This window comes from Ips typographus, linkage group LG8 (genome assembly GCF_016097725.1).
Source record: "Ips typographus isolate SLU linkage group LG8, UJ_Ityp_2.0, whole genome shotgun sequence".
Lineage (NCBI taxonomy): Eukaryota > Metazoa > Arthropoda > Insecta > Coleoptera > Curculionidae > Ips > Ips typographus.
In genome coordinates, this window is record NC_138429.1 from 3,220,191 (window position 1) to 3,242,837 (window position 22,647).

Sequence of the window (22,647 nt, forward strand, 5' to 3'; positions counted from 1 at the left end):
GTAGAAAGTAAGTTAGATAGATTTAGTTATTTACCTTAAAAATAACTTGGCATCCCTGTAATAGAATTTTTATTCAAGCTTATTTATTTAAATTTTCTTTATTTACTAGAGTATTAGAATGAATGGTCAGGGTGAATCTGATGCCAGTTATGACGATATTATCATGCAACTAGGAGGTGAGGGAGATTTGAGTAAATCTCATCTTCAGGATGATAATAATCATGACACCATATAAACAATTAAAAAACTGTGTTATTCTTCACTTCTTCAATGGTCATTTACTAGTAAATCAAAGATTGACACATCATGGTCAACTATTGGAAAAAAACCACAAAACATACACCTTATTACCACATTAATTCTTCTACTAGTTAATGTTTTTCATGTAAATTTACAAATTGAAATTTCAAGATACTTTGGAAAAAGTGAATTTTTATATAGATAGTCAATAACTGGTACAGTGAGCCTAGTTTTCTTTTTTTTTACGATAAATTTCTTATGGATAGTTTTGAAATTTTTATACCTGTGTAACTAAGTTAATGTAATTTTTTAGGGGTACAAACAAACTCTAGATTTAGTTTTGCAAATAATATAATTAAAATAAATGAGTAGGTATATTAAGCAAGTCGAACAGAAATTGATTTAAAAAACCTTGGACCAATCCATTTCCGCATATAGCTAGGACAACAATAATCATTATCGAATCGCTCGAAAGCGATTTTTGATTTAATTACCGTAGCAACTAATTAATTTTCGGTACTAATCCTACATCCGAAATAACCAAAGCTGAGCCAATATAATAATCCATGGTCGCGCGTTTCAATCAGCCGACGTTCCTTGATGAATTGGTAATTCGGATTTTGGTGAACTTGGTAATGAAACACTTTAAAAGTGGGTCACCCAGTCACCCATATTCTTTTCGATTTTTCATATGAGTGAAAGTCGTTGCTTAATCGATAATGTTATGCGACGCCTCCGGGGAAAAAATGCTAATGTTTCGTTGTTGAATAACAATAATAATTACCATATACAAGGCGTTTTTAAAAAAATTGGTTTATTATTAAAACTGTCACGATCGAGAAAAGTTACTTCAGGTAAATAGAGAAAACCATATCTCCGAAACATCAACGAGCGGATAGGCGAGCAACGTCAATTTTAAAAGTTTTTAGCATTTCACAATAATGTGTCATTTTTGCTGCTATTATAATATCATGTACTTTTTCATTAAATAATTCGTTTTTTTGTAAAAAAATGAAGAAGGACGACAGGTTGGGGCGGCCTGGAAAATCGATTCTCTTTTTTACATCTTACGAACCGATACAAAGTTCGTCGCTTCTGTACACGTGGCCCCCCACCAAATTTTGTAAAGCGGGTCGGACACGTGCCATACTTTCTCCTAAATTCGACAGAAAAGTAAATGTTTCCCTTTTAACTGTAAAAGGATGTTTTATTAATTTATATTAAAAAAATATTGGAAACGCAAATTACGTCACAAAGTTTTCACTCTTGTGTTTTATGTGATTTAGGCATACAAACGAGCATTATTAAGTTTACGCCATCAAGCTATAAAACTAAAAAAATTCGGATATGTTCATTTTTAACGAGTTATCAATCAGAGAAAGCGAAAGTCCACATTATTCCATCACGTTTTGTAAAGAACTTTCCTTGCTGTCGACCTAATGCACTTTCTAATAACCTACAACAAACGGTAATAAAAACATTATTAGAACTAAATTTTGTTTGGACTAATTTTTAAGTTTCCACTTTGTTTTTCTCTAAAAACATCAAAAACGCAAATAAATGCAATGTGGTGAAAGCACGCGGAAAAACTGCTTGTAATGCACCTTCCACGTAATTTCTTATGCATTCGGACGTTGAACTTTCCTTTAAACTAGTAATTTTCACCATCGTGCATGCATATTGCTGCCTATAAGGCTTGTTAAATGTACGCCTGCATGTTTTACCTATTAGTGAACAATTTGTTATTTTGAATTTAATTAGTGTAGTATTGTATAGGTTTATTAAAAATTACGTTTTATTTTCATCTCAATAACAATTAGTGCTAATCAATTTAAGTTGTAATGATCATGTTCACTTCGAAAAACCGACCACCCTGAACTATGATCGTTTGATTTTATTTTGCGCCGAAGGTCGACAGATAACTTTTTTTCGTATAGCAGCAGAGCTAACAAATAATTGTTCTAAACTTCCTTATTGGCGATATCGAGGACGTTTACACTTTACCGCGGGATCACGTCAACTTATTAAAATATTTCAAATTATCTGTTTTATATAAATCACTCGGCGATTACTGAAAAAAAAACCACTTCAAGGCAAGGACTTTTAAGGATAACAATAAGAAAAGTGCGTGCGTATTGTATCCTTGTTTGTGTGTCTCTGTCTATTTTGTCTCGACCAATGATAGTATATTTGTTAATCGTCATCAAATCATTATTGTATTAGAGAGCATGATTGTGAAAATAAAAAAGTGATTTAAATTCCAGTTTGCCATAAAAAGAGTACCACCCAATGCTTCAAGTACCGGTGCCCAACGCAGTACCAATTGCGAATCTGGTGCCTCTTCGTCGTTTCTGGTCTCCCGATATAACTGGCGTCTTATTTTATCTAGCTTGAGTGCCCTAAAGGCCGATGAATCTTCCAAAGAACTTTAAATTCACCAGTGGTGCACAAAATAACTATGTTTAGAAGGTTTGTTCATGTTTTAAGAAGCGTCTTGCATTAACTGGTACTAGCTTCTTTCAATATGAAAAGTTTGAGCAAATAAATTTTTTTAACTACCCAGAATTGGTTTCTTTTGAAATATGGTGGAATGTACCACCATCAGAATCCTAGGTGCGGTCAAAAGCAGATGGGTCTTTACACAAGCCGCCCGGAGTCGCTCTGGAGCAGGGGCGGAGCGCCTTAATGACTAATTGTGCACGGAGAAAAGGTGACTCCTAGAAGAAAATTGCCAACTTCACCATACAGAACCGGACTCTAACCCAGACTGACCAGAATTCACATGGAAGAGCCGAGATAGTGCCTTGAACGTAGTTTAAGGTCTGTGGGACTTCCAGACTTAAATCCAAGCGACTTGAATTTTATGGCTTTGATTTGATTCAGGGCTGAATGAAGATCAGTTTTTGAGCTTTTGAAACTACGGACCTGGTGAAAGGTCTTTGACCGTTCTTCGAGTTGTCGGGTCTTCTCCGAAGGAGGAATCCCTCTGGTCGATGAACTATTTCTTCGGCCGGCGCACGGAGGTTACCTTTGCCTAGGTCAGTATACCTATCATTCATATCAAACATACTGCGGGCGCATTATTTTCGTCATTTAAGCAAAAATCATAGAGGAGCAAAGGTCAATTTCCATATTACATTCAATTTTAAAATGGGATACTCTGTAATAGTCTATAATTTTTCTTTCTCAACATTACAATTTGAGATTCTTCCAGCTTGAAAATTTAATAATAAATCTTATACATGCTTTTCAATCATTCACATGTTTGTATTATTCGACTAAATTTTACCTGAATTTTAGTATTCTATTTTTGAAGATGTAATATATATTTTAATAATTACGGGAATTATGGTCAGGTCGCCTATGAATGGCAATTGCCACAAAAAGCGTATGTCTTAGATAAAGTTGGAAACAATTATTATATGACAGCTGTCAATTTGTCGGTTTGATTTCAAACCATATACGAACTTATATTTGCTTAAATTGCAATACTCTTCGTATTATGCAAAACGGACACTTACTCTACGTTACTTACTGTTTTTACATTTACCATTCCTAATTTTTTTCGCAAATTTGTTTTGTTTTGACTCCGCTGTTTTTTTGGATCCAAATAACAATAAATCCCAACTAAAGTAGGTCAAAGTAGTATTTTTATAACACGTATAATTTTTTTTAATTCATGATCTTATTCAGGTCACTGTGTTTTGATAATACGGAATTGGAACAAGTATTTTTATAAAATTTGCACATACAAATAAATTTCACTCGTGACTTTTGACTGTTGGTCATCTTCTCTGCAATAACGCGTAGAATATTATTTTCTACACTTCTTAGTGCTTAGTAAAAGCCTCAAACATGCTTGACAAGTTGGTGAATAACTTTCTCCCATTTTCGCTTCTTTTACCTTTAAAACAATGTAAGTTGTCGTACTTACCTCGTTTCAGTGCTCGATCAGCGCATTTTATCACAACTAAACGAACTTCTACCAGCGAATATAATTAAAGTTCATTGTGAAGTTTGAAAAGTTCAGGCACGTGCCGAAACAGTTCGCGCATGCTTAATAACGTGGGACACCGTGTCTTTGGCGCGCCTTGGAGAAGCACTGGACACTGTAAAATTGGAGAAGTTGGAGAATCCCGCTTTCAAAAGCGCAACTACCTGTTTTTTAAGTGTAAAAGTCGTTGCTGTGATACACGGCACGTGTCTCTGCCCCTTGGATTAAGTGATTTGGTTATTTTTTTTTATCTTTTTATAGATTTAATTATAGACTCGCCCAATAAAGGTTTCAAATTCTTTAAGTTTGGATTGGGATGATGTATTAGTAATTATGCGTAAGGGACAAAAGCGGCGGCACGTGCCCTAATCAAATTACTAACTCATGAATTATTTATAAATTAAACCTAGTTGGTTAAAAGGTGGATTACAGTTTACATAACTCAGTTACTTTGCATCGAACCCTTATAAATACGACAAGACAAGTTTTCCAAATCATTCAGAAAAAAATAATATAATAATAATTGTATAAATGTATGCCATGCTACATTTTTAGATAATAGTTTTTATGCGAGTTTTTTAGCTAATTTTTAAGAAAGAGTTTGCATACAAACTAGTTGGTTATCTAGTAAACATTTTGTGATCATGGATCATCAAAATAATTATTTTTTTTCTCTCTTTAAAGCCAAGTGTGAAAGAGAGAAAGATACTAATCTGTATGATCTGTCAACAGAAACTTCACCCTGTCTTTCAACTGTGGCTTTCACTTGTCAAATTCAGATGGCGCCGCTAAAACTGTGACGTACGGATTGATTATTTTCCCTAGTCGGCGAACGCCATTTTGACAGTTCAGCAAAGAAATTTTTACATTGAGAAAAAGAAAAGCAAAAATCCGCGTACATCCGTCCCGTTCAGCGAGCAAACGTACCATTTTCTTGTTGTTTATTGTTAACCCATTTGGACGGACCAAGGTACGACCGAATTTTCGAGCGTTCGACCGGCCAAAGTCGATTTCGTAACGTCGCCGTTTCCTTTCGATCCCTGGGCGAACCAAACCTAAACCGTTATGTCGGACGTTTTTTGCGTCGACCTGCCAACTTGCAGATAGTCGGGTACAATTGTGGTGGCTTTGTTCTTGGTAGAACCCAGTGCTACAGTGCTTTACGGCCATTTTATCTCGGTTTAGATAAAAACGAGATTGTTAATCGCTTGGATTATATTTGATGTGGTTCCATTGTTTATTTTAGTGTAGTACTCAAACTAGATTTTTGGTGTATTTCCACTTGACCTAAGGAGTGTTTTACAGGTTTGCTAGTAGTTTTTAACCCGAGGGATAATTGGTTCGCCCAGGCTTCCAAAGAAAAATTTGAAATGTTTAAATAAACTTTATTATTATTGTGTGGTTTGTAAACAAAACAGCATACCATATACATAAATATAGGACTATTTAAACTTGCCCTACACTTCAAAAGCTGAACAAATTACATTCTAATTGTTGAAGAGAGATTTTTGCTTCTTGCTGATACAACCACACTGAACTGTACATGACCTTTTAATGCCATAAATTATTATTACTTTGTTCAGGTAAATTTCATTTTACAAGTGGTAATGTGTAGGAAGAGGATTTCTCCTAATGTCATTTGAAATCTGTCAGAAAACAAAAAGAATCTCTTATGCTAGTTTTTAAGGTTTATCCTAGTTGTGTCACTCAGTTTCAACTTACCTTGCTTTAGGGTCAGAAGTCTAAACTTCAGTTTAACTTTAGTCTTGAGTTTACACTCTTAAGGCCTGGCTGTTCAATAGCAGTTCAAAGCCTGGTTAGGTAGTTATCTAAAATACCATATGAAATGCATTGCTGCCAAAGTGACATTTCTAAATTGAACCATAATTGTACAATTGGGCCTAAAACTAGAATTGTCAACTCTCAAGTTAACTATAACCTATATAATTGGTCTTTAAACCTGTACTGGTTTAACCTTCTCACAAGTACTAGTAATCAACCTTATTTTAAGACTTGTTTCACTCAAATTGTATTTTCAGCTAATTGGCTGTATTTTATTTGTAGAAAAAAGGTTCGTTCTTGGGTTCTGGCTAATCTAAATGGTTGCGTGCAGACAGCATGTCTACATTGTCAGGGACTGCCTCCAAAGGGGAGAAGACCAAGCCGAAATTTCAGTCACTGGATATAAATAGCTTGTACAAGAACAGTAGAGTAAGTATAAGTTGATTTAGGTGGTTGAAAAGTAGCTTTTGTCTAGGGATTTGTGGTTTTGTGTTAAATAATTGCAACTTCTTGTCACTATATTATTTGAAATAAATTCTATCAGGTTTGTACCAAATTAAGTTTTCTTGACATTATTATTTTCAGGGAGAAAGTACTGAGAAACCTGCACAGAAAAGTTCATCAAGTTACATCAAACATGGCATGCAAAGTTTGGGCAAGGTACCTAACGCGCGTCGAGCACCGGCAAATCTTCCTTCTCTGAAATCTGAACACAGCGAATCAGGCGCGGCTGTACCTCTTGTACCACCAGGATCTACAGGATGGGGCAAACAAGGTATGGTTCACCATGAATTTGCCACTGATTACTATTTTTTTTTCTGTTTTATATTTCATGAGGAATATTGAGAGTAAATCTATTTTCAGAACAAGGTGGTACTCAATCGTCAACTGCACCACAGAATGGCGCACCACCAAGTCAAGTTTCGACGCCGGTAGTGCAAGGACCCCCTCAATTGACACCACATCAACAAGCAATAGCGATTCCATCAACCAATATCATTCCACCACACAACAAACAGAATTTGCATCCTGCTCCGACTGCCGGCACGTCCGGCGGCGACAAATTGTGGAGTGCCGTCACCAGTGGCGGTCAGCAAGACGGCAACAGCGCACATCCTCCCGCATATCAGAGCGCTCAGTTTCAACACGAATTCCCCAGCCTGTCTGCTGGCGATGGCTCAGCAGTCGCACCTTCGGACTATACGGCCGTAGGGCCCGCCGTCGGAAATCAGACTGGATTAAGGTATGTGTTTTTTATGTGCTAATAACCTCAGTATTTAATAAGCAATTTTCAAGACTTCTATGTGCAGCTATTATTTACCATAGTCAGTGATTTGCAAATAACTGTATGAAAGAAGTTTCAGAATTTTTTACATAGAGTTATGTTTTAATGACGGCGTTAGCGGTTTTCGTTCTATACACAAACATATGCAGATGCAGTAAAAAAATGTTTTTTTTTATTGTTTTGTATAGTTGATTGCAAGTTGTGAGTGAAAAATCAAATAGAGCTTTTTTATACACAATCATGTCCAGCCTAAACAAATTGGTTAGAACATTTGTCCTGGAAAGTACAACACACAGCAAACTAGTTTAAATACTGTTCAATACAAGAAAATCTGTAAATCCTTGAAACTAGGTAAGGAAAACTGGTAAATGGTTCTTATGTTATTACCAAGAAAATTCATTCAAAATTATTTTTGTTGCTCTCACATCAATGAAGGATGCTTTAAAATGTAACTCACATACCTGTGCATGTAACAAGTACCTAATAAGTTTACTGTACTAGAAAGCACTTGTACCTACCATTGAGTATAGTGTTGGAGTAAAATCATCCCACTTCAAAGTGTTCAACCACTGTTAAGTTAGATCCGGTAAAAAACTGACACGGTTGGGCTTTTTCCTGAATTGCTGTTATAGTGTGGCTTGAAAAACTTATGAATGGCAGCAAACAAAAATAACTTACGCCAATAACCTCAAGTTTTGATTTTAAACCGTAAAAATTCATCTAATCCTCAAAAAACTCAATTTCCACAATACAAACAAACTGTCACCACTATTTCCGCCATATTGGAATTTTTGACAGGCACCTTCTAGGCTTTCTAGTATAGTAGGCGGTGTATGAGGAGGTGTGGCAATAAAAACACCGACTTATCTGGGGTGAGACGTTGTGTGACGAAATTGTCACTTTATCAAGCAGTCTCAGATGTAATGGGTATTCCGAAAAACTACACACAGGTACTGGGTGACCCAATAAGACTGTTCGTCGACCATATCTCCGGAACTGTTCGTCGTATGATTTTGGGGTAACATTTTTTTTTAGGTAAATCGGCCATGAAGAAAATATTTTCAAGTTCTAAAAATGACCACCAGAGGCCGTAACTGCCATCTTAAATTTTGAAATTGCATTTTCTATAAATTTTGCACAATAAACTAGAGGTTTTTTTTCCTCATTTTTAAAGTGAACCAATTTATCTATCATTTTCGTAAAAAACAAATTGAGGTGTTTAATTGTTTTTGCAATAACCTGCTTTAACTTCTTAACAGTTTGACCAATTTTAACAAATTCGGTATTGTTGAAAAGAGCATTTCTTGGGCAATAAGAATCAACCAAAATATAGTTAATTTAGTTGGATCTTTCTCCGCCAGGGGGCTACTTTTGACACCATGACTCAAATTCAAAAAAACAAATGGAATTATGACTTTTGCTTTATGAAAAAGTAGCCAAATAACATCCAAATAGGCCAGTGAAAACCGTTTTTCCAATTTCTCGAGAAAATGAAATATGGTCGAGGAACAGGCTTATTGGGTCACCCGGTACATAGTTACTCACAAATGTTGTGTTGTTTGTTTCTGTGTACTGTGTAGCAACGTTTGTGAGTAACATCACATCTGAGTGCTTGATAAAGTGGCAATTTTGTGACGAAACGTCGCACCACAGATAAAGTTGGTGTTTTTTTTTGCCACACCTCTTTATCCCACGACTTATCTATCAGTTTAACAATAAGGAAACTAAATTCTTAAACCATATTTTCGTAATCTAGTTTGGCTCTTTAATTTAACACCTTAATTTTAGCCTCCGCCCACAAACCGAAGGTTCATGGACACAGGGCGGTCAACGCACAGCGGACGCAACCGCCAGAGGTGGCTCGGGCCCCCTGGGAGTGCCACCGCAGCTTGCGGGCCAGGTAGGCCGCGTTCCCGAAACGGTACCGCCTCAAATCCGGGGCGTGTTGCCGCCTTTCATGTACAAAGGTAGCTATTCGCAAGGATCGTCCCTTACGGGACCGACGAATCAACATTCTCAACCGACTCAATCGAGTGGTTCTCACAACGGACGTCGACAAATGGACACGCGTCCGCCGCGTCTACAGGACGTCCCGAATGAAGATTTGGCCCCGCGACCGATAATCCGCGAAGAAGAACTCAGTCAGTTGGACGAATTCGGACATGATATGGGTTGGGCGACTTCTGACGATATTGACTATAACCAGAAGTTGGCATTTAGCGATGACGAAGACCGGCCGCATAAAAGGGACAAGTTGCAACAACAGAGGAGCTCTGATCGTCAAACGCCTCCCAAACACTGGAACGCTTCTCGTTCGGATAGTCATCGAGGTCGTACGTCTGACGAGGACGATGCCATGGCCCAGAAACTCAGACAGCAACAGAAGGAAGTCGATTTGGCTATTCAGCGCGCTAAACAACGGAAAGAGGAAGAAGAGAAGCGGTTCAACGAGGAAACTCGACAGAGGGTCCATAAGAAATTACAAGAGCTTGACGAGAAAGTGCGCGAGAAACGAGATAGAGATAGAGAATCAGAAGTAGGCACCATCAGCCCATCTGCTGTGCCACCAAAACCTATTAATAACCACGTAGACATCCCGTTGCCTGAATTCCAAAAGGAAAAGGAGAAACCACGCACTTCAGTCGAATTGCCAAACAAAGAAGATTCTTCTGGATTTCGGCAATTGACGCAGATCGAAGGAAAGACGTTTCCCGCCAGGAAACCTCAACAGAAACCCGATCATCGTGACCAGAATGGTCACAGCTTTTCTAGACAATTTCAAATTGATTTGCCCCCTAGGTAAGTGTTTTGACCTCTATTTAATTAATAACTAACTTTTAACTAAATTAAGTCTCAATCCCAAAACAGTTCTGTAGGGTAAACAATTTTTTTAGGTTTTTGAAGCAACAAAGAAACGCTGGGCCTCCCCCACCTCAACATCAGTCCGGCTATCAACCCCAGTACGAGTCAAACAAATGGGCAAATGCTCCGCAACGAACTCCGAGCCGGGGTGGACGTTCCGAAAGTCCGGACGAAGACCGGCGTGACTATAAGCGACAAAGTTCCGAAGATAGTTACCGCAGCTCTCATCAGTCTCAGCCTGATCAATACGGTATTCAAAAATCCCCAGATGGACGGTTTAGCGACAAGGAAGAGGACAAATGGCAACCGAAAGAAAAGAAGCAAGAAGCGCACTTTGAGGAGAGAAGGTCTCACGAAAGATTTGAAAGACCCCAGCGCCCAGATAGTCGCGATTCTCATACCTCTCACGGCTCTCAAGGTAGTAACCGACGATCCAGGGATTCCGATTTGAAGGAATCAATGGGATCATGGAATGAGGACGTGGAGGCCGCGTACGAAGAAAAGGAGCGAGTAAAAGACGAGAAGAGGTCGGTGCCAGCGCTAGTGCCCGGTCCAATTACTCGTGATCGCATTGAGGCTGAGGATTTGAATGAAAAACGTGCTTTGATTCAACTTAGGAAGGGTGAAATTTTGCCGCCTAAGAGTGCAGAAGCTTTGAAAAAGGACGAGAAAACTCGTACCAATGAGAAACCTGCATGGCCAGAAAGTGTCTCTGTTTCGGACATTGGAGAACCCAAAAAGGATTGTGAGAAGTCGGAGGTAGAGAGCAAAGTGACTAAAAAACACCATGAAGACTACAAAGACCGCCAGATAAGAAATAATTACTCACAAAGTAACAGTAGTTGGGGAAGCGGAAGTTCAGACTTTCACTCTAAAGGCCCATGGGCCAATAAGCGACCGCAAAGCAGGTGGCATAAGCCGGGTGGTAGAGAGTTTTACGGTCATGCTACGGACAGTGACGGAAGTTCAGAAACCTATTTGACGGAATCCAAGGATGTTAAATCCAAAAAACCATTAGACAAGGAGGATAAAAATAGAGAGAATAAACAAGAAAAATCTTTAGGAGAGCAAAAGAAAGTACCGTCTACTGGTCAAGAGAAGAAAGACGATAGAGGCGGATATGTGCCAAAAGGAGAACCTTCTAGACATGGTAGAGGCGGAGGAAATAACTTTAGAGGAAGTCGAATGGGCGGAATGTCTAAACGAATTGATGGTTATGGTCCTCCTTCCAAAAGTCCTTTTGGTCATCACGAAGAGAAGAAACTGGATGACGGTTCTACTGAAAGTGTTCCTACAGATAAAACTAAGCAGAATCAAGAAGCTTTGGCCGCTGGTATTATCGGCAAACCGAGGCAAGAAGGTGAAGATAAAAATCGGCCAAAATCAAAACCTAGAAACAAGTCGAAAACACGCAAAGACGAACAGGACAGTGGAGAATTTTCGGACGGAAGTAAACGACAACCAGTTAGCCGTAGTTCTTCGCAAAGGGGCAGTTTAGGTGGAGATAGACGTGGCGGAAGCGATAGAAGAGATCGCAATAGCGCCCCCAAAACAGGCAGCGAAAAGCGCATGGGTAGTTTTGAGCCGAAAAAATCGGACCCGCATAATTTGTTGGCCAATGCCATTGCGGATATTCCTTTGAAAAATCGCGACGAGGAACAGAAGGACGGAGTTAGTAACGATTTGAATGGCGATTCAGACGGTTTTCAAGAGGTGAAGAATAAGAAAACAGTGAAAGACCGTCCGAAAGGCATAGAAGAGAAAAAAATTCCTCCTCCTAGAGTTGAATCCAAGGACTTGCGACAAGAGAAAAAACCAGGTAATTTTTTATTTTTTTTTTAAATTGTAGTGTTCTGAATTCATTTCTCTTCTAATTTTAGCGGGTAAACCTAGCGGCATCCAGCAAATGACACCGCAACAGATACAAAACATTCCCTCGTTAATGTCTACCCCTGTAAACCCCCCGCCCATGTTACACCCTGCTAAAGTGCAATATAATCAGAGGTCAAACAACAGGCAGACCAAACTTGCACCCAGGTTAATTTCGTTTTTTAAGTATTCTGTCTTGTTTATTTATTTTTTGTTATGTTTAGATTTGCCAAGCAAAAGATGCAGCAGCAAATGATTGGCGAACCTACCGATAATGTCTCCAAGGTAATTAATTAGTCTATTACAGTTTTGTGTAACATGTTAAAGACTAGTAAAACAAGCTTTAACCATGACATTTTGCACAAAAACAGAAAATGGGTTCACTGAAACTTCAAGTCAGCTTAAATACTTGGTGCAATGGATATCACTACGTAAATAACTATTAATATAATACAGTGCGTTTTTTTTAACGCGCAACATAGGATTTTACGTGTTAAATTTTTAAGCCCATGTTAGACCATTTTATTTTGGAACTGCAAGTCTATAACTTGACGGGTGTGTCTTTAGTACCCTGAAGCTTAAGTAAGTCTACCAATTTGGTCTAAAAAGTGATTAAAAACTGGAAAAAAATCATTTTTTTTCGAAAAGATTTTATCGTTCCATACTCCCTGTATGCATTGTTGTTCCTTGTTGTTTTTATACTGGCAGGGCAGGTAGCAGGAAAAGTGACATATTTTGACTGCATCACGACCCGACATCTTTTGAACGTCAAAAGGGTATTTTATGATTGTTTGGAATACTGTTTGGCTTCAAACGGAGGTCACTTTGAACAATTCACTTATAAAAATACTTCTTTTGTTCTTAACTTTCTTGATATAAAGTTAATGATCACCCTGTTTTACTTTCTACGCCAAATTTTACCTGCTACCTGCCGTACCAGTATCAAAAACAACAAAGAACAACAATGCATACAGGGAGTATGAAACGATAAAACCTTTTCGAAAAAAGATGATTTTTTGCAAGCTTTTTAACACTTTTTAGGCCGAATTGGTAAACTTACTTAAGCTTCAGGGTACGAAACAGCCACCCGTCAAGTTTTATAATTGTAGTTCCAAAATAACATGGTCTAACATGGGCTTAAAAATTTAACACGTGAAATCCTATGTTGCGCGTTAAAAAAAACGCACTGTATAATACAATCTTATTGACAAAGCTTATAATGCTTATAAAACGCTTTTGGTTTTTAATCTAATTTAATGGAAAAATATTGAGCAAACAATCTACTTATAATAGGTCCCATATGGAATGAGGGAGTCTCCACAAGTGGTTCAGCCTCCAACCGGTTCGGCATGGGATAAACCTTTGAGTGCCCAACTGCGACCTGCAGATAATGATCCCACCAATTTACTTGGCGTGGCCATAGAGGGAATGAACTTGGAAAGCGGCACACCCAGTCCTGGACATGGTGCGAGCCCCGCCAGTGAAAAGGTAGTGTTTCAATTGTTTCATTAGAATATGATTAAAACTGCAAAGTACTGTAATTAAAGATTCTTGGCAAATCTGCGCAAATTACGGACAAAAGTCTTTTGGATGGCGCAACACCCCCAGTAAACACAATCATCTTTGAGAATACGAATTTCAAGTCAGCCCCGGGCACACGGTCCGCTTCACGAGGTTCAGTTTCAGGCCCTCCTTGTACGGATAGGCCTCGTTCTAAGTTAGAAGAAAATATGGAAGCGAACGTGTTTACTAAGCCGATTGATGATTTATTGCAAAAGTCAGATGATTGCAAACCGGACGCCATTCAAATTAGTTTCAAGGAAGAGACTGACATGAAACTCGACTTTTTCGGTACTGGTTTGACTCATCTGACTGAGGAGAAGTCATCAAAGACTTTGTGCATGGCGAAAAGTATTACTAGCGTAAACAGGTGAGTTTCAGACGCCTAGACAAACAAGATAAACTAAATTATTGAAATATCTTGGTTGCAGTACTATATGTAACGCAGATTCCTTAAATATGAAAATTGCGTCAGTGAAAAAAGTTTGGGAAACACCGGAACAGGAGGGCGAGGATACGAGTGGTATCAGTTTTGGGACGCCATTGGATACGGCATTTAAAGGAAGCGACGCCCAAGAGGAGCACCACGAAGCCTTCAGTCCCGGAGGTCAAGCCGCCTCCACTACAAATGTATGCAAGGTAATTTAATTATTGGGTTAAATTGCGCGGGTCATTTTTATTAGTTGGGGTGGGACTAAAATAGGAAATAATGAAATTGATCCGTAAAGCTGGAATCAGATGAGAAAAGGCCACCGCATCATCCATGACGCAGTTTTTGAAACTATTTCTCTCTCCTTCTACAGTTGCCGTCGCATTAGATATAATCAGAGGCGGTCAAAAAGCCACTTGGCAACGTAGTACGGTTTTTACTTGGACACAATTAAAACAGATGCGGCAGCGGCCAGGGACAGATGGACCTTTTTATATGCTTTTACTAGCCGGCACTCTAAACGGTGTTGCCAATTTTAAAAAAATGTAGTGGCGGACAGACCAGAGACTTAGGGGGTTAGGTTAGGTTCCGTTTTAGTCTGGTGTTTTGGTTGTATTGTTGATGGTCGCAGTTGAAGTTCACACAGTGTTATGAATGAAAAACGTTATTTGTCATAATGTCTTCCAAAAAGGTTGGAAAGAAAGATGTTATCATACACAGCCAAGGCCGTGAAATCGTCAGTAACGTCTTACAATTTATGAAGAAAGAAAAACTTTTTGTCTTTTATTTTCTTTATTAAAAACGACGAAAACGTTTCATTTTACTGATAAAATAATAGCACGCCACCGACTGGCTGTATCAACTTGGAAAGTAACGAGAGCAGCAATATTTAAAGCGAGACGTACAGAGATCGTGACATCATCGTTTGATGACGCCTGTGGCCTTTTCTTAGATGATTCGAGCTCTACTTGTTTTTCTTTCATCTGGTTTACGCTGAAAAAAAAATTAAATTAGATTTTTTTTGTTTTGGCCTAAGTAATATTTTCTTTACTTTTTAATACTAAATAATATTAAGAATAATAATTGTACATATTTATAAGTTTCAATAAACGAGATTTTTTCAGGTTAAACCTACTCAACAAGTATCGAACGCTGCCGGTCAGCCATCTTCAGCTTCTCAGCAGCCGCATTCGGCGTTAGCCGGTCATCCGATGCTGCTTGGCACTCCGTTGTCTCCACCTCCAATGCAAGCAGCAGTTGGTGTTTCACTAGGGCCGCAAGGTTTTGCTACCAATCAACATCTGGCCGGATTTCCTACGGCGGCGGCCGCCCAATCGGCTGGCTCTGCCCAGTATGGGATTTCCGCGATTCCTTCACCGCCCACTGTATTGTACAACTCCACGCAGCAATTGCAGTCAGGGTTGTATGGCGCATTTTTACCTCCTGCTGATCAGGCCAGCGTTTTGGGTACACAAGGACACGCTCGTCCGGGCGGCTTTGGTCAATATCCAGCCGCTGCTCAACCGACCAATTCCCCTTATTTGTTAGGACAGCCTGCTAGCTCACATTATAATACTCAGTCCGTACGTTTATTCAAAGTAGAAGCCAAAGAAAGTGGAATATAAATAGTATTTTGTTTTAAGGTGTTTCTGCAAACAGCGCCACATCCACCGCCTTCTGCGCAGCCTCCTGAAATGTACCCGTCAATGAACAGTTTTCGATTGTCAGCAGCGGGCCCATTCGGTCAAAATCAGGGCCTTAATAACCCTACTGGCGCCCCAGCCACAGTTTTGATTAGTTCCACTAGCAACAGCCTGATGTCGGCGAGCGTAAAGCCGAGCAGTCAGCCTATTAGTGCTATCGGTAAAAATGCAGCGTTTTTGCGTTCAAGGGACTCTTTTTAGCAATTTTAAATAAAATGTTGCAGGAACAAAAGCCGGTGGCGTTGGCCAAGCATACCAGCAACAATCTCAGCAAGGTCAGCAAGTTTACATGGCATATGAGCCATTGCAAGCAGCGAACTATTTGCCAGGAGCTGGAGTGATGCAACGGGGCCATAACGGTCCTCCTGTACAAAATAGCGTCGTGCCTGGATTACAGCCCTCTTCATCGTATTATTCCGGATCGACCGGTAAGTTTCGAACGCAATTAAAGAAACTGTTCTATAAGTTTGTTTTTTCGAATAAAATGAAAGACCGTTTTTTAGGTGGCCAAACTGGTTATTATCAACAGCCCGGCAGCTCATCAGGGCCGCAGTTGCCACAACATCAAGCCGGCTACGGCCTACAAGGAAACATTTTTGGCACGCACAATCAATCACACACGAATACTGGAATGCAGGTAAAATTTGATTCAAAATTGTTAAACCAGAATAATTTTAACATTTGGTCGTAGGGTTCGTTTCCTTTTCTATCTACCCAAATGCAAGTAGCGGCCGCTCTAAATGCGCAGCAACAGTACCGGTCAGCAGCTGCTGCTTCTTTGCAGAACCCGTATGTGAAAAACGTCGGTGGTTCCCAACAGCAAATGTCAGGTAACCGCGTGTTTTTGATTAAGCAAAGCATCACGGTTTTTTTGATAGTGTTTAATTTTGCAGGGGATCAATGCCAACGGCCCCAACAATTGAAAAGTCCCAGTAGTCAAGAAGTTTTGTCTTCAGTATTCTCTGGTAAAGCATTGCTACTACCTGGGATTGAGAAACAAACTGATTTGTTTATTTGAATTGCAGGTCAACAAATCCCTTCCCCGAAATCAAAACAGAACAGTAAGCACATGCCCCAACAATCTAGCCCGACTGCACAAAGAAAATACAATTTTTATCAAGGAGTAGGAAATCAACAAAACAACGTAAGTTTTTTTCTTGTTTAGCAAACGAAAAACGCCCATTTTCAAATTAGCTGTACGCTTGTTTACAGATGCAACAACGGTACCCGGCTCCCATACAACGTCCAATCAATTTTCAACAGCAAAACATGAACTCAATGCAACAAAACAGTGGGCCAAACAACCCAAAACATAATCGGAACAATTCGAATAAGGCACCCAGTCGTCAATATTATGGCGGCCAGAGTAAGTTGTTTTTTCAATAAGTTTGTTTGCATAAGGAAGCATGAGAGCCGATTTTCAATATTGCCTCCGTGAACAGTAATAAGTTCCTTTATGTGAATAGTGGCTCAAAACTAATGTTTATGTTTGTGAAGCTTGTTTTATCTCCGAAAGGAAGGACGGTTTCAATGGGAAATTTGGATTCAATAAAACGAGATAATCATATTACTTAGCAATTAATTCCAAATAGCCCAAAAAACAAAACCTACTAAAAATGCAAGGTTGAAAACTTTAAATATTTTAGGTGGATCGTTAGGAAACAATCCTAACGACAAATCAGATGATCCTAAAGTGACAGATTCCGCGGTAACCAAGCCCGCTTCCAACCCAGATATGACCAAGGACGGTATCAAAGAGGACACTTCCGTTCTCAAGGAATAAAAACTTTCAAGTTTAATTGTTAAGATAAGCACTAAACCAGTTCTTCTCGTTATCGATATATGAATTGAAATTGCACTTGTAAGAGGCAAACCCGGAATGCGCGACCGATTTCCGCAAAAACGGTAACGCTGATTACAAAAGTGTATTTCACTTGAAAATATAAAAGTAATAATTTATTCGTAATGTGTATAGAACTTATTGATTGTGGTTTATAGGGGAGCGCGAATCTCCCTCCCCTTTCATTTCCACGCGCCCTCCCCGGTTCTGAAACTGTACTAACTTTAGCTTCAGTGTATGTGACTTGATTTTAGTATAATTCGCGCGTGACTGCTGAGCGATTTCGCGCTAAACTGTTAAACAGGGAGACTAGCACGCTTGCATCACATGCATGTATTCCGTTGCCAATGTGTGGCATTCATAGATGCCGTTTTGCCCACATACGGCAAATATGCATGCGCAATCATGTATGTCATACAAGTTGCTAGTCTGTGCCCACCTTGTGTGATCGGCTTTTGAGAAAATGTTTCAGAAAATTTAAATCGTTTTGTCCTTTACTTGAAAAATATTATTTTGTTCAACGTTTGTGCGAGAATGTTTATTTAGTCGCATTGATCATTTTGTATTCACATTTTTAATTGAAATAGAAACGCTGAGTAATAAAAATAGCCTATTTGTCTGAAACTTTACCTAAAACTTTTCACAAAATTCCATAGTTAGAGAAAAAAAAGTTTGGAAACTTCTAATCCAACTCTCTACTCTTTTTGAAAGGTAATGAGAGATAGGATACCGTCTCAACTGACAGAAACATCATCATCAAATCGTATATTAGAAAAACATACTAAAGAGTCTACTGCAATGATTAATAATTAAGCGCGAGTCGTCTTAAGCAGGATATATGGATTGTTGTTTAAACACAACTCTTGTCTCTATAAACAATTAAAATGGTTTATTTGGAATGACATTTGTTGCTCATTTCGTTAGTTAGACACAAGGTTTGTGTTGTGTTCCGCCAATCTATAAATCCAGCTTTAGACTTGTGTACGGGAACTAGTAAAGTTAGAAGTGAGTGAAAAATGAACTGAAAAAATGCGTTAAGCATCCATATGAACTCTAGCCGTAGAGTTCGCCGCTTTCCATGGCCTGTTGGTAACTTCTGCCTGGTTTGTCGGCTGCATCCAACTTAATCATGTCGTCTATTCGCAAAATGGTGATGGCTGCCTCAGTGGCAAACTTTAGTGACTTGACTTTGGATACAGTCGGTTCTAGTACACCCGCTTTTTTATTATCCTTCACAGTACCTTCGATCAGATCGAGACCCACATATTTCAGATTAGCATGTTCCACCTTAAATATGTCGATATATTAATTAAAATTTTAAGTAAAAAAATGACGTAAACTTACTTTTGTTTGGCTTGAATTGTGATAAGCTCTGAGCTTGGCCACTAAATCAGTAGCATCCTTAGCTGCATTAACGGCCAAAGTCTTAGGAATCACCAAAAGACTTCGAGCAAACTCGGCGATTGCCAACTGCTCTCTACTGCTTAAAGTGGTGGCAAAGTTTTCTAAGTAGATCGACAAGGCAGCTTCCACAGCTCCACCTACAAAACATTAAATAAAGAATCGCTTTAGGTGTTTATTATGTTTTTTACCTCCAACTACAACACTCTTGGATTCCAACACTCGCTTAACTACACACAAAGCGTCGTGAACAGACCTTTCCATTTCGTCACAATAAAAATCGTTGGGTCCTCGCAGAATTATTGAAGCTGCGGTACGTTGTTTAGGACTGAAACAATCAAAAGCCAATTAGAAATTATGTCAAAAAAAGTGTAACAAACCTACTTTTTAATGATGATTAGCTCATCATCAGAGATGCGTTCTTGCACTATTTCACCGGCTTCTCCTACCATACTGGCCTCAAAGGAGTCCTCTCCTAATAAATAGTAAACAAACCCACTTTACTTTCAAGGTTTTAAGAAAAACAAAACAATTAATTACCTTCCATGTTTGACAAGGAAGTTAAGAATGTAGCGCCAGTGGCCTTGGCAATTCGTTTCAAGTCCACTTTTTTAACTCGTCTTACCCCCATAGCGCCGGCCTCCACAAAATATTTAAGGCATAAATCGTCAATACCTGTAATATAATCCACATGAAAATTTACTTAATTTTCTAAAAATGTAATTAAAAAAATATACCTCCTGAACAGAGTACCACATTAACACCCGTTGATAAAATTTTCTGAATGCGTTCTTTGGTGATGTCAAATTCTCGTGCACGAACTGACTCAAGCTTCTCAGGATCGTTAATCAGAACCTGTCAACAAATGAATATAAAGATGATAAACAGACAATATAACAGACAAGTTATACTTGAACACCCATCTTCATTTTAGCTTTTTGAAGAGAAAAGTCAAGACAGGCGATTTTAGCGCCAACAATTTTTTTCGGCATTGCTTCACTGGCAACAGTACAGTTTAGAGCATAGCCCTGCACCAGAACACTTTCTCTGCAAAGCGAAACATCAAAAATAATAAAAATAGCAACAAAAATGATTTCAGTACCAGTGGAATAATGTTCACTTACCTTGCACTACGTCCGTGAGCTTTAAGAATATTGACAGCCTTGATAGGGTATAAAGGACTTCCACGCGCGTCTGTCACTTTGACGGCATAGGCTGCATCCACAACCATAGCAGAGAACAAATCCGCATCCCTAAATTATCTAGTTAAGGAATACAAATGAATGTGATAATTGTCCACCTGACTTGTTCATAGAGGGCGCCCATTTTTGTTGTCAAAGGCCCTATTCTTTTTCATGCCCCATGGAGGCAGTAGAATAAATGTAATGCCACAATGACATAGTTTGTCACAATGACATGGTTTTTGCCAAATTATGTCATTTTGAGGGCACATTCACTCACTATAATGTTGATACTCTTAACTGACTTTATTTTAAAATTGAGGCACTAAAAAAAAGGATACGCTCCTATAATCTTAGAGCTCATTGAAGTCTTTGCAACATTAATAACACTGTCTTTTCCCAGTTCTTCTACAGGAATGGTGAGATGATCTTGAATGTACCTGCATGCTTCTTTACAAGCCAACCTATAACCACTAATAATTGAGGTAGGGTGGATTTTTTGTTTTACCAATTCATCAGCATTCTGTAAACGGAAATGAATTGAAGCAACATTTCAACCCCAAACAAAAAATTAGAAACCTTCAATAGTTCAGCGGCAATAATAACCACAGAAGTGGTACCATCACCAACTTCCTCATCTTGAAGTTGAGCCAGCTCAACTAGCACACGAGCAGCTGGATGTTCAACTTCTAGCAGCTTTAAAATTGTGGCACCGTCGTTGGTCACTGTTACGTCTCCGATATCGTCAACCAACATTTTGTCTAGACCTACTGGCCCTAATGAGCTCTTAACTATGTTTGCTATTGAAGCTGCCGCCATCACTGCATAAAATAGCAAATTAATGAGTTTATCAACTAATTTTAGATGTGTTGAATGCCTAGAGAAACTTTCAAATACAAAAAAGGTGCAGTAACACCCCAAATTTGAACTGACAAGTCTCATGTGTTGACTGTTCCACCCTTTTTTTGTAAACTTTTAAATTGATGGTTTTACACTAGGGTTTGGTTGCTACAAGGTTAAATTAATGCATTTCATTTGTAAGGAAGTCTGCTTAAGGCTTTGGCTACTTTTAAAAGGTTTTTACAACAAAAATACATAATTCAACCGCATGACCAAAAGAGTGAGGTTAGATCAACCATGATCTACTAGCAAACCCAAGAAACTTACCATTTTGAGTGCGAACTGGAGCTCCGGAGGTTCTCTGGCCTGCTACGGACAGAGGGCTGGCTACTATCGACATTTTCTATAGTTTTATATCATAAGCTGTAAAAACGAAATTAATGAAAAAGCCGAAGTCAACAAACTGGGTAAATCAAAATGGCCGTCGCCCTTTTCTTTTGTCAAATCCACATTTTTGACAGTGGACATCAAGCAATGAACCAAACCCGTAGGAACTAGATAGGTAATCTATTACGGCCATTTGCAAAATAAGTACAATCAGAATCCTAAAAGAGACTTTATTGATCGGAATTTTCGTTGTAACACTCGTTGCACTGCGGCATCGTAATGCTTTCATGGCTTTTAATATTGAGGCAATCACGAAATATACCAGTACCCCTAGAATTAGCCTTTAAAAATAGTTCAAATGCAGCAAAAGTATTACCACCTGCACAAGGTATCCGTTAAATTAGCCGAGAAGTCCAGAACACTTGTAGCCATCAGATCCAAATTAATCCGCGATACATATAATGAGCACAATTTTCTCAATCTACAAAGTTATAGTATTATATGGTGCTGTTATTGAAATAAACCAAAATTGCACTGAGTAATCCAATTTTCTTGAGTGGGCGTTATAATATGAGTGGTGCATTGATGATTGTTGGTAAAAATACCATGGCTGCGATATGACCTAAAGTCGAAACTAAAATGCCAGTATTTAAGAAATCCACCCAAAACAACATAAAACAGTTTACTTCTTGAAACCTTCAAGACATAATTTACTAATTTGCGACTTCAGGTTTGTATAAACCACTTTTTTCTTGTCGGGATCAGTTTCGCACTCTTCCACCTCATACTCGATAATATTTTGTATCTAAAAATAATTATTAACTATTTAGGATATAGTATTAGACACGTGGTTACCTCTTGAGCTACGGCTAAACAAGCGGAACATTTGGCGCAAAAGTTTCCAAAAGGTTTCGGTGGAACTTTACTGAGCAGGAGTTCTCGGTAGGGATTGATAACTTTCTTGGGTTTTACCAGAGTGTCGTTGCAATTTACACAGTAATAGCCCTCCGACCATTCATCGTTACTAATAAAGTTATCTTCAGCATCAAAATCATCTTTAAAATCAGGAGAATAAGATATTGGTAAAATAAAGTGTTTTTGAAATTGTACCTATTAGGGGATCTTGGGACCGTTGACCTGATTCACTGAAAGGTAAATGCGGTGAACACCAAAAACCTAGTAAAAAACATGGTAAAATCAGTAGTATAGTCCAATGTGACATAATGTAAAACTGAAAATTTAGTGTCAATATGAATGTCGTGTTGGTTAAAAG

At 38.7% G+C, this 22,647-nt stretch overlaps 4 protein-coding genes and 1 long non-coding RNA gene across 10 annotated transcripts in view; 3 read left to right on the plus strand and 2 right to left on the minus strand.

Annotated features, from left to right (window-relative positions):
- Lsm11 (U6 snRNA-associated Sm-like protein LSm11) overlaps positions 1-2,805 on the plus strand; it is a 62,078-nt gene extending 59,273 nt beyond the window's left edge. The window contains 1 exon segment of the mRNA XM_081984744.1: positions 2,505-2,805. The gene's annotated coding sequence lies outside the window, so the exon portion shown is untranslated.
- A 2,237-nt stretch (positions 2,806-5,042) lies between these two features.
- On the plus strand, positions 5,043-18,171 carry nocte (no circadian temperature entrainment). 6 transcript variants are annotated; one of them, XM_081984709.1, is made up of 20 exons: positions 5,043-5,204; positions 6,299-6,445; positions 6,602-6,791; positions 6,881-7,259; positions 9,090-10,100; positions 10,196-11,982; positions 12,044-12,200; positions 12,257-12,317; positions 13,326-13,520; positions 13,580-13,962; positions 14,024-14,231; positions 15,147-15,605; positions 15,666-15,885; positions 15,950-16,153; positions 16,217-16,362; positions 16,417-16,555; positions 16,604-16,690; positions 16,751-16,869; positions 16,920-17,091; positions 17,372-18,171. In XM_081984709.1, exons 2-20 carry the CDS (start codon positions 6,353-6,355, stop codon positions 17,506-17,508), a joined length of 6,147 nt encoding a protein of 2,048 aa, XP_081840835.1. In that variant the 5' UTR covers positions 5,043-5,204; positions 6,299-6,352; the 3' UTR covers positions 17,509-18,171. The 6 variants fall into 6 exon arrangements, with proteins under 6 accessions (XP_081840835.1, XP_081840839.1, XP_081840838.1 ...); XM_081984713.1 differs by having other exon boundaries at positions 16,938-17,091; XM_081984712.1 differs by having other exon boundaries at positions 16,619-16,690.
- LOC145732461 (uncharacterized) lies at positions 17,105-17,292 on the plus strand. The gene is made up of 2 exons (XR_014179016.1): positions 17,105-17,190; positions 17,246-17,292. It is a non-coding gene; the product is annotated as an uncharacterized LOC145732461 (long non-coding RNA).
- A 146-nt stretch (positions 18,172-18,317) lies between the features above and the next one.
- On the minus strand, positions 18,318-21,482 carry CCT1 (chaperonin containing TCP1 subunit 1). The gene is made up of 11 exons (XM_081984727.1): positions 21,315-21,482; positions 20,727-20,968; positions 20,489-20,670; positions 20,091-20,219; positions 19,878-20,013; positions 19,704-19,821; positions 19,507-19,641; positions 19,351-19,441; positions 19,158-19,294; positions 18,910-19,106; positions 18,318-18,852 (listed from the first exon to the last, which is right to left on the minus strand). Exons 1-11 carry the CDS (start codon positions 21,385-21,387, stop codon positions 18,619-18,621), a joined length of 1,674 nt encoding a protein of 557 aa, XP_081840853.1. The 5' UTR covers positions 21,388-21,482; the 3' UTR covers positions 18,318-18,618.
- Positions 21,483-21,590: 108 nt separating this feature from the next.
- On the minus strand, positions 21,591-22,618 carry LOC145732458 (uncharacterized). Its single transcript, XM_081984743.1, has 6 exons — positions 22,485-22,618; positions 22,230-22,429; positions 22,061-22,179; positions 21,910-22,008; positions 21,754-21,855; positions 21,591-21,704 (listed from the first exon to the last, which is right to left on the minus strand). Exons 1-6 carry the CDS (start codon positions 22,594-22,596, stop codon positions 21,605-21,607), a joined length of 732 nt encoding a protein of 243 aa, XP_081840869.1. The 5' UTR covers positions 22,597-22,618; the 3' UTR covers positions 21,591-21,604.
- Positions 22,619-22,647: the final 29 nt, after the last annotated feature.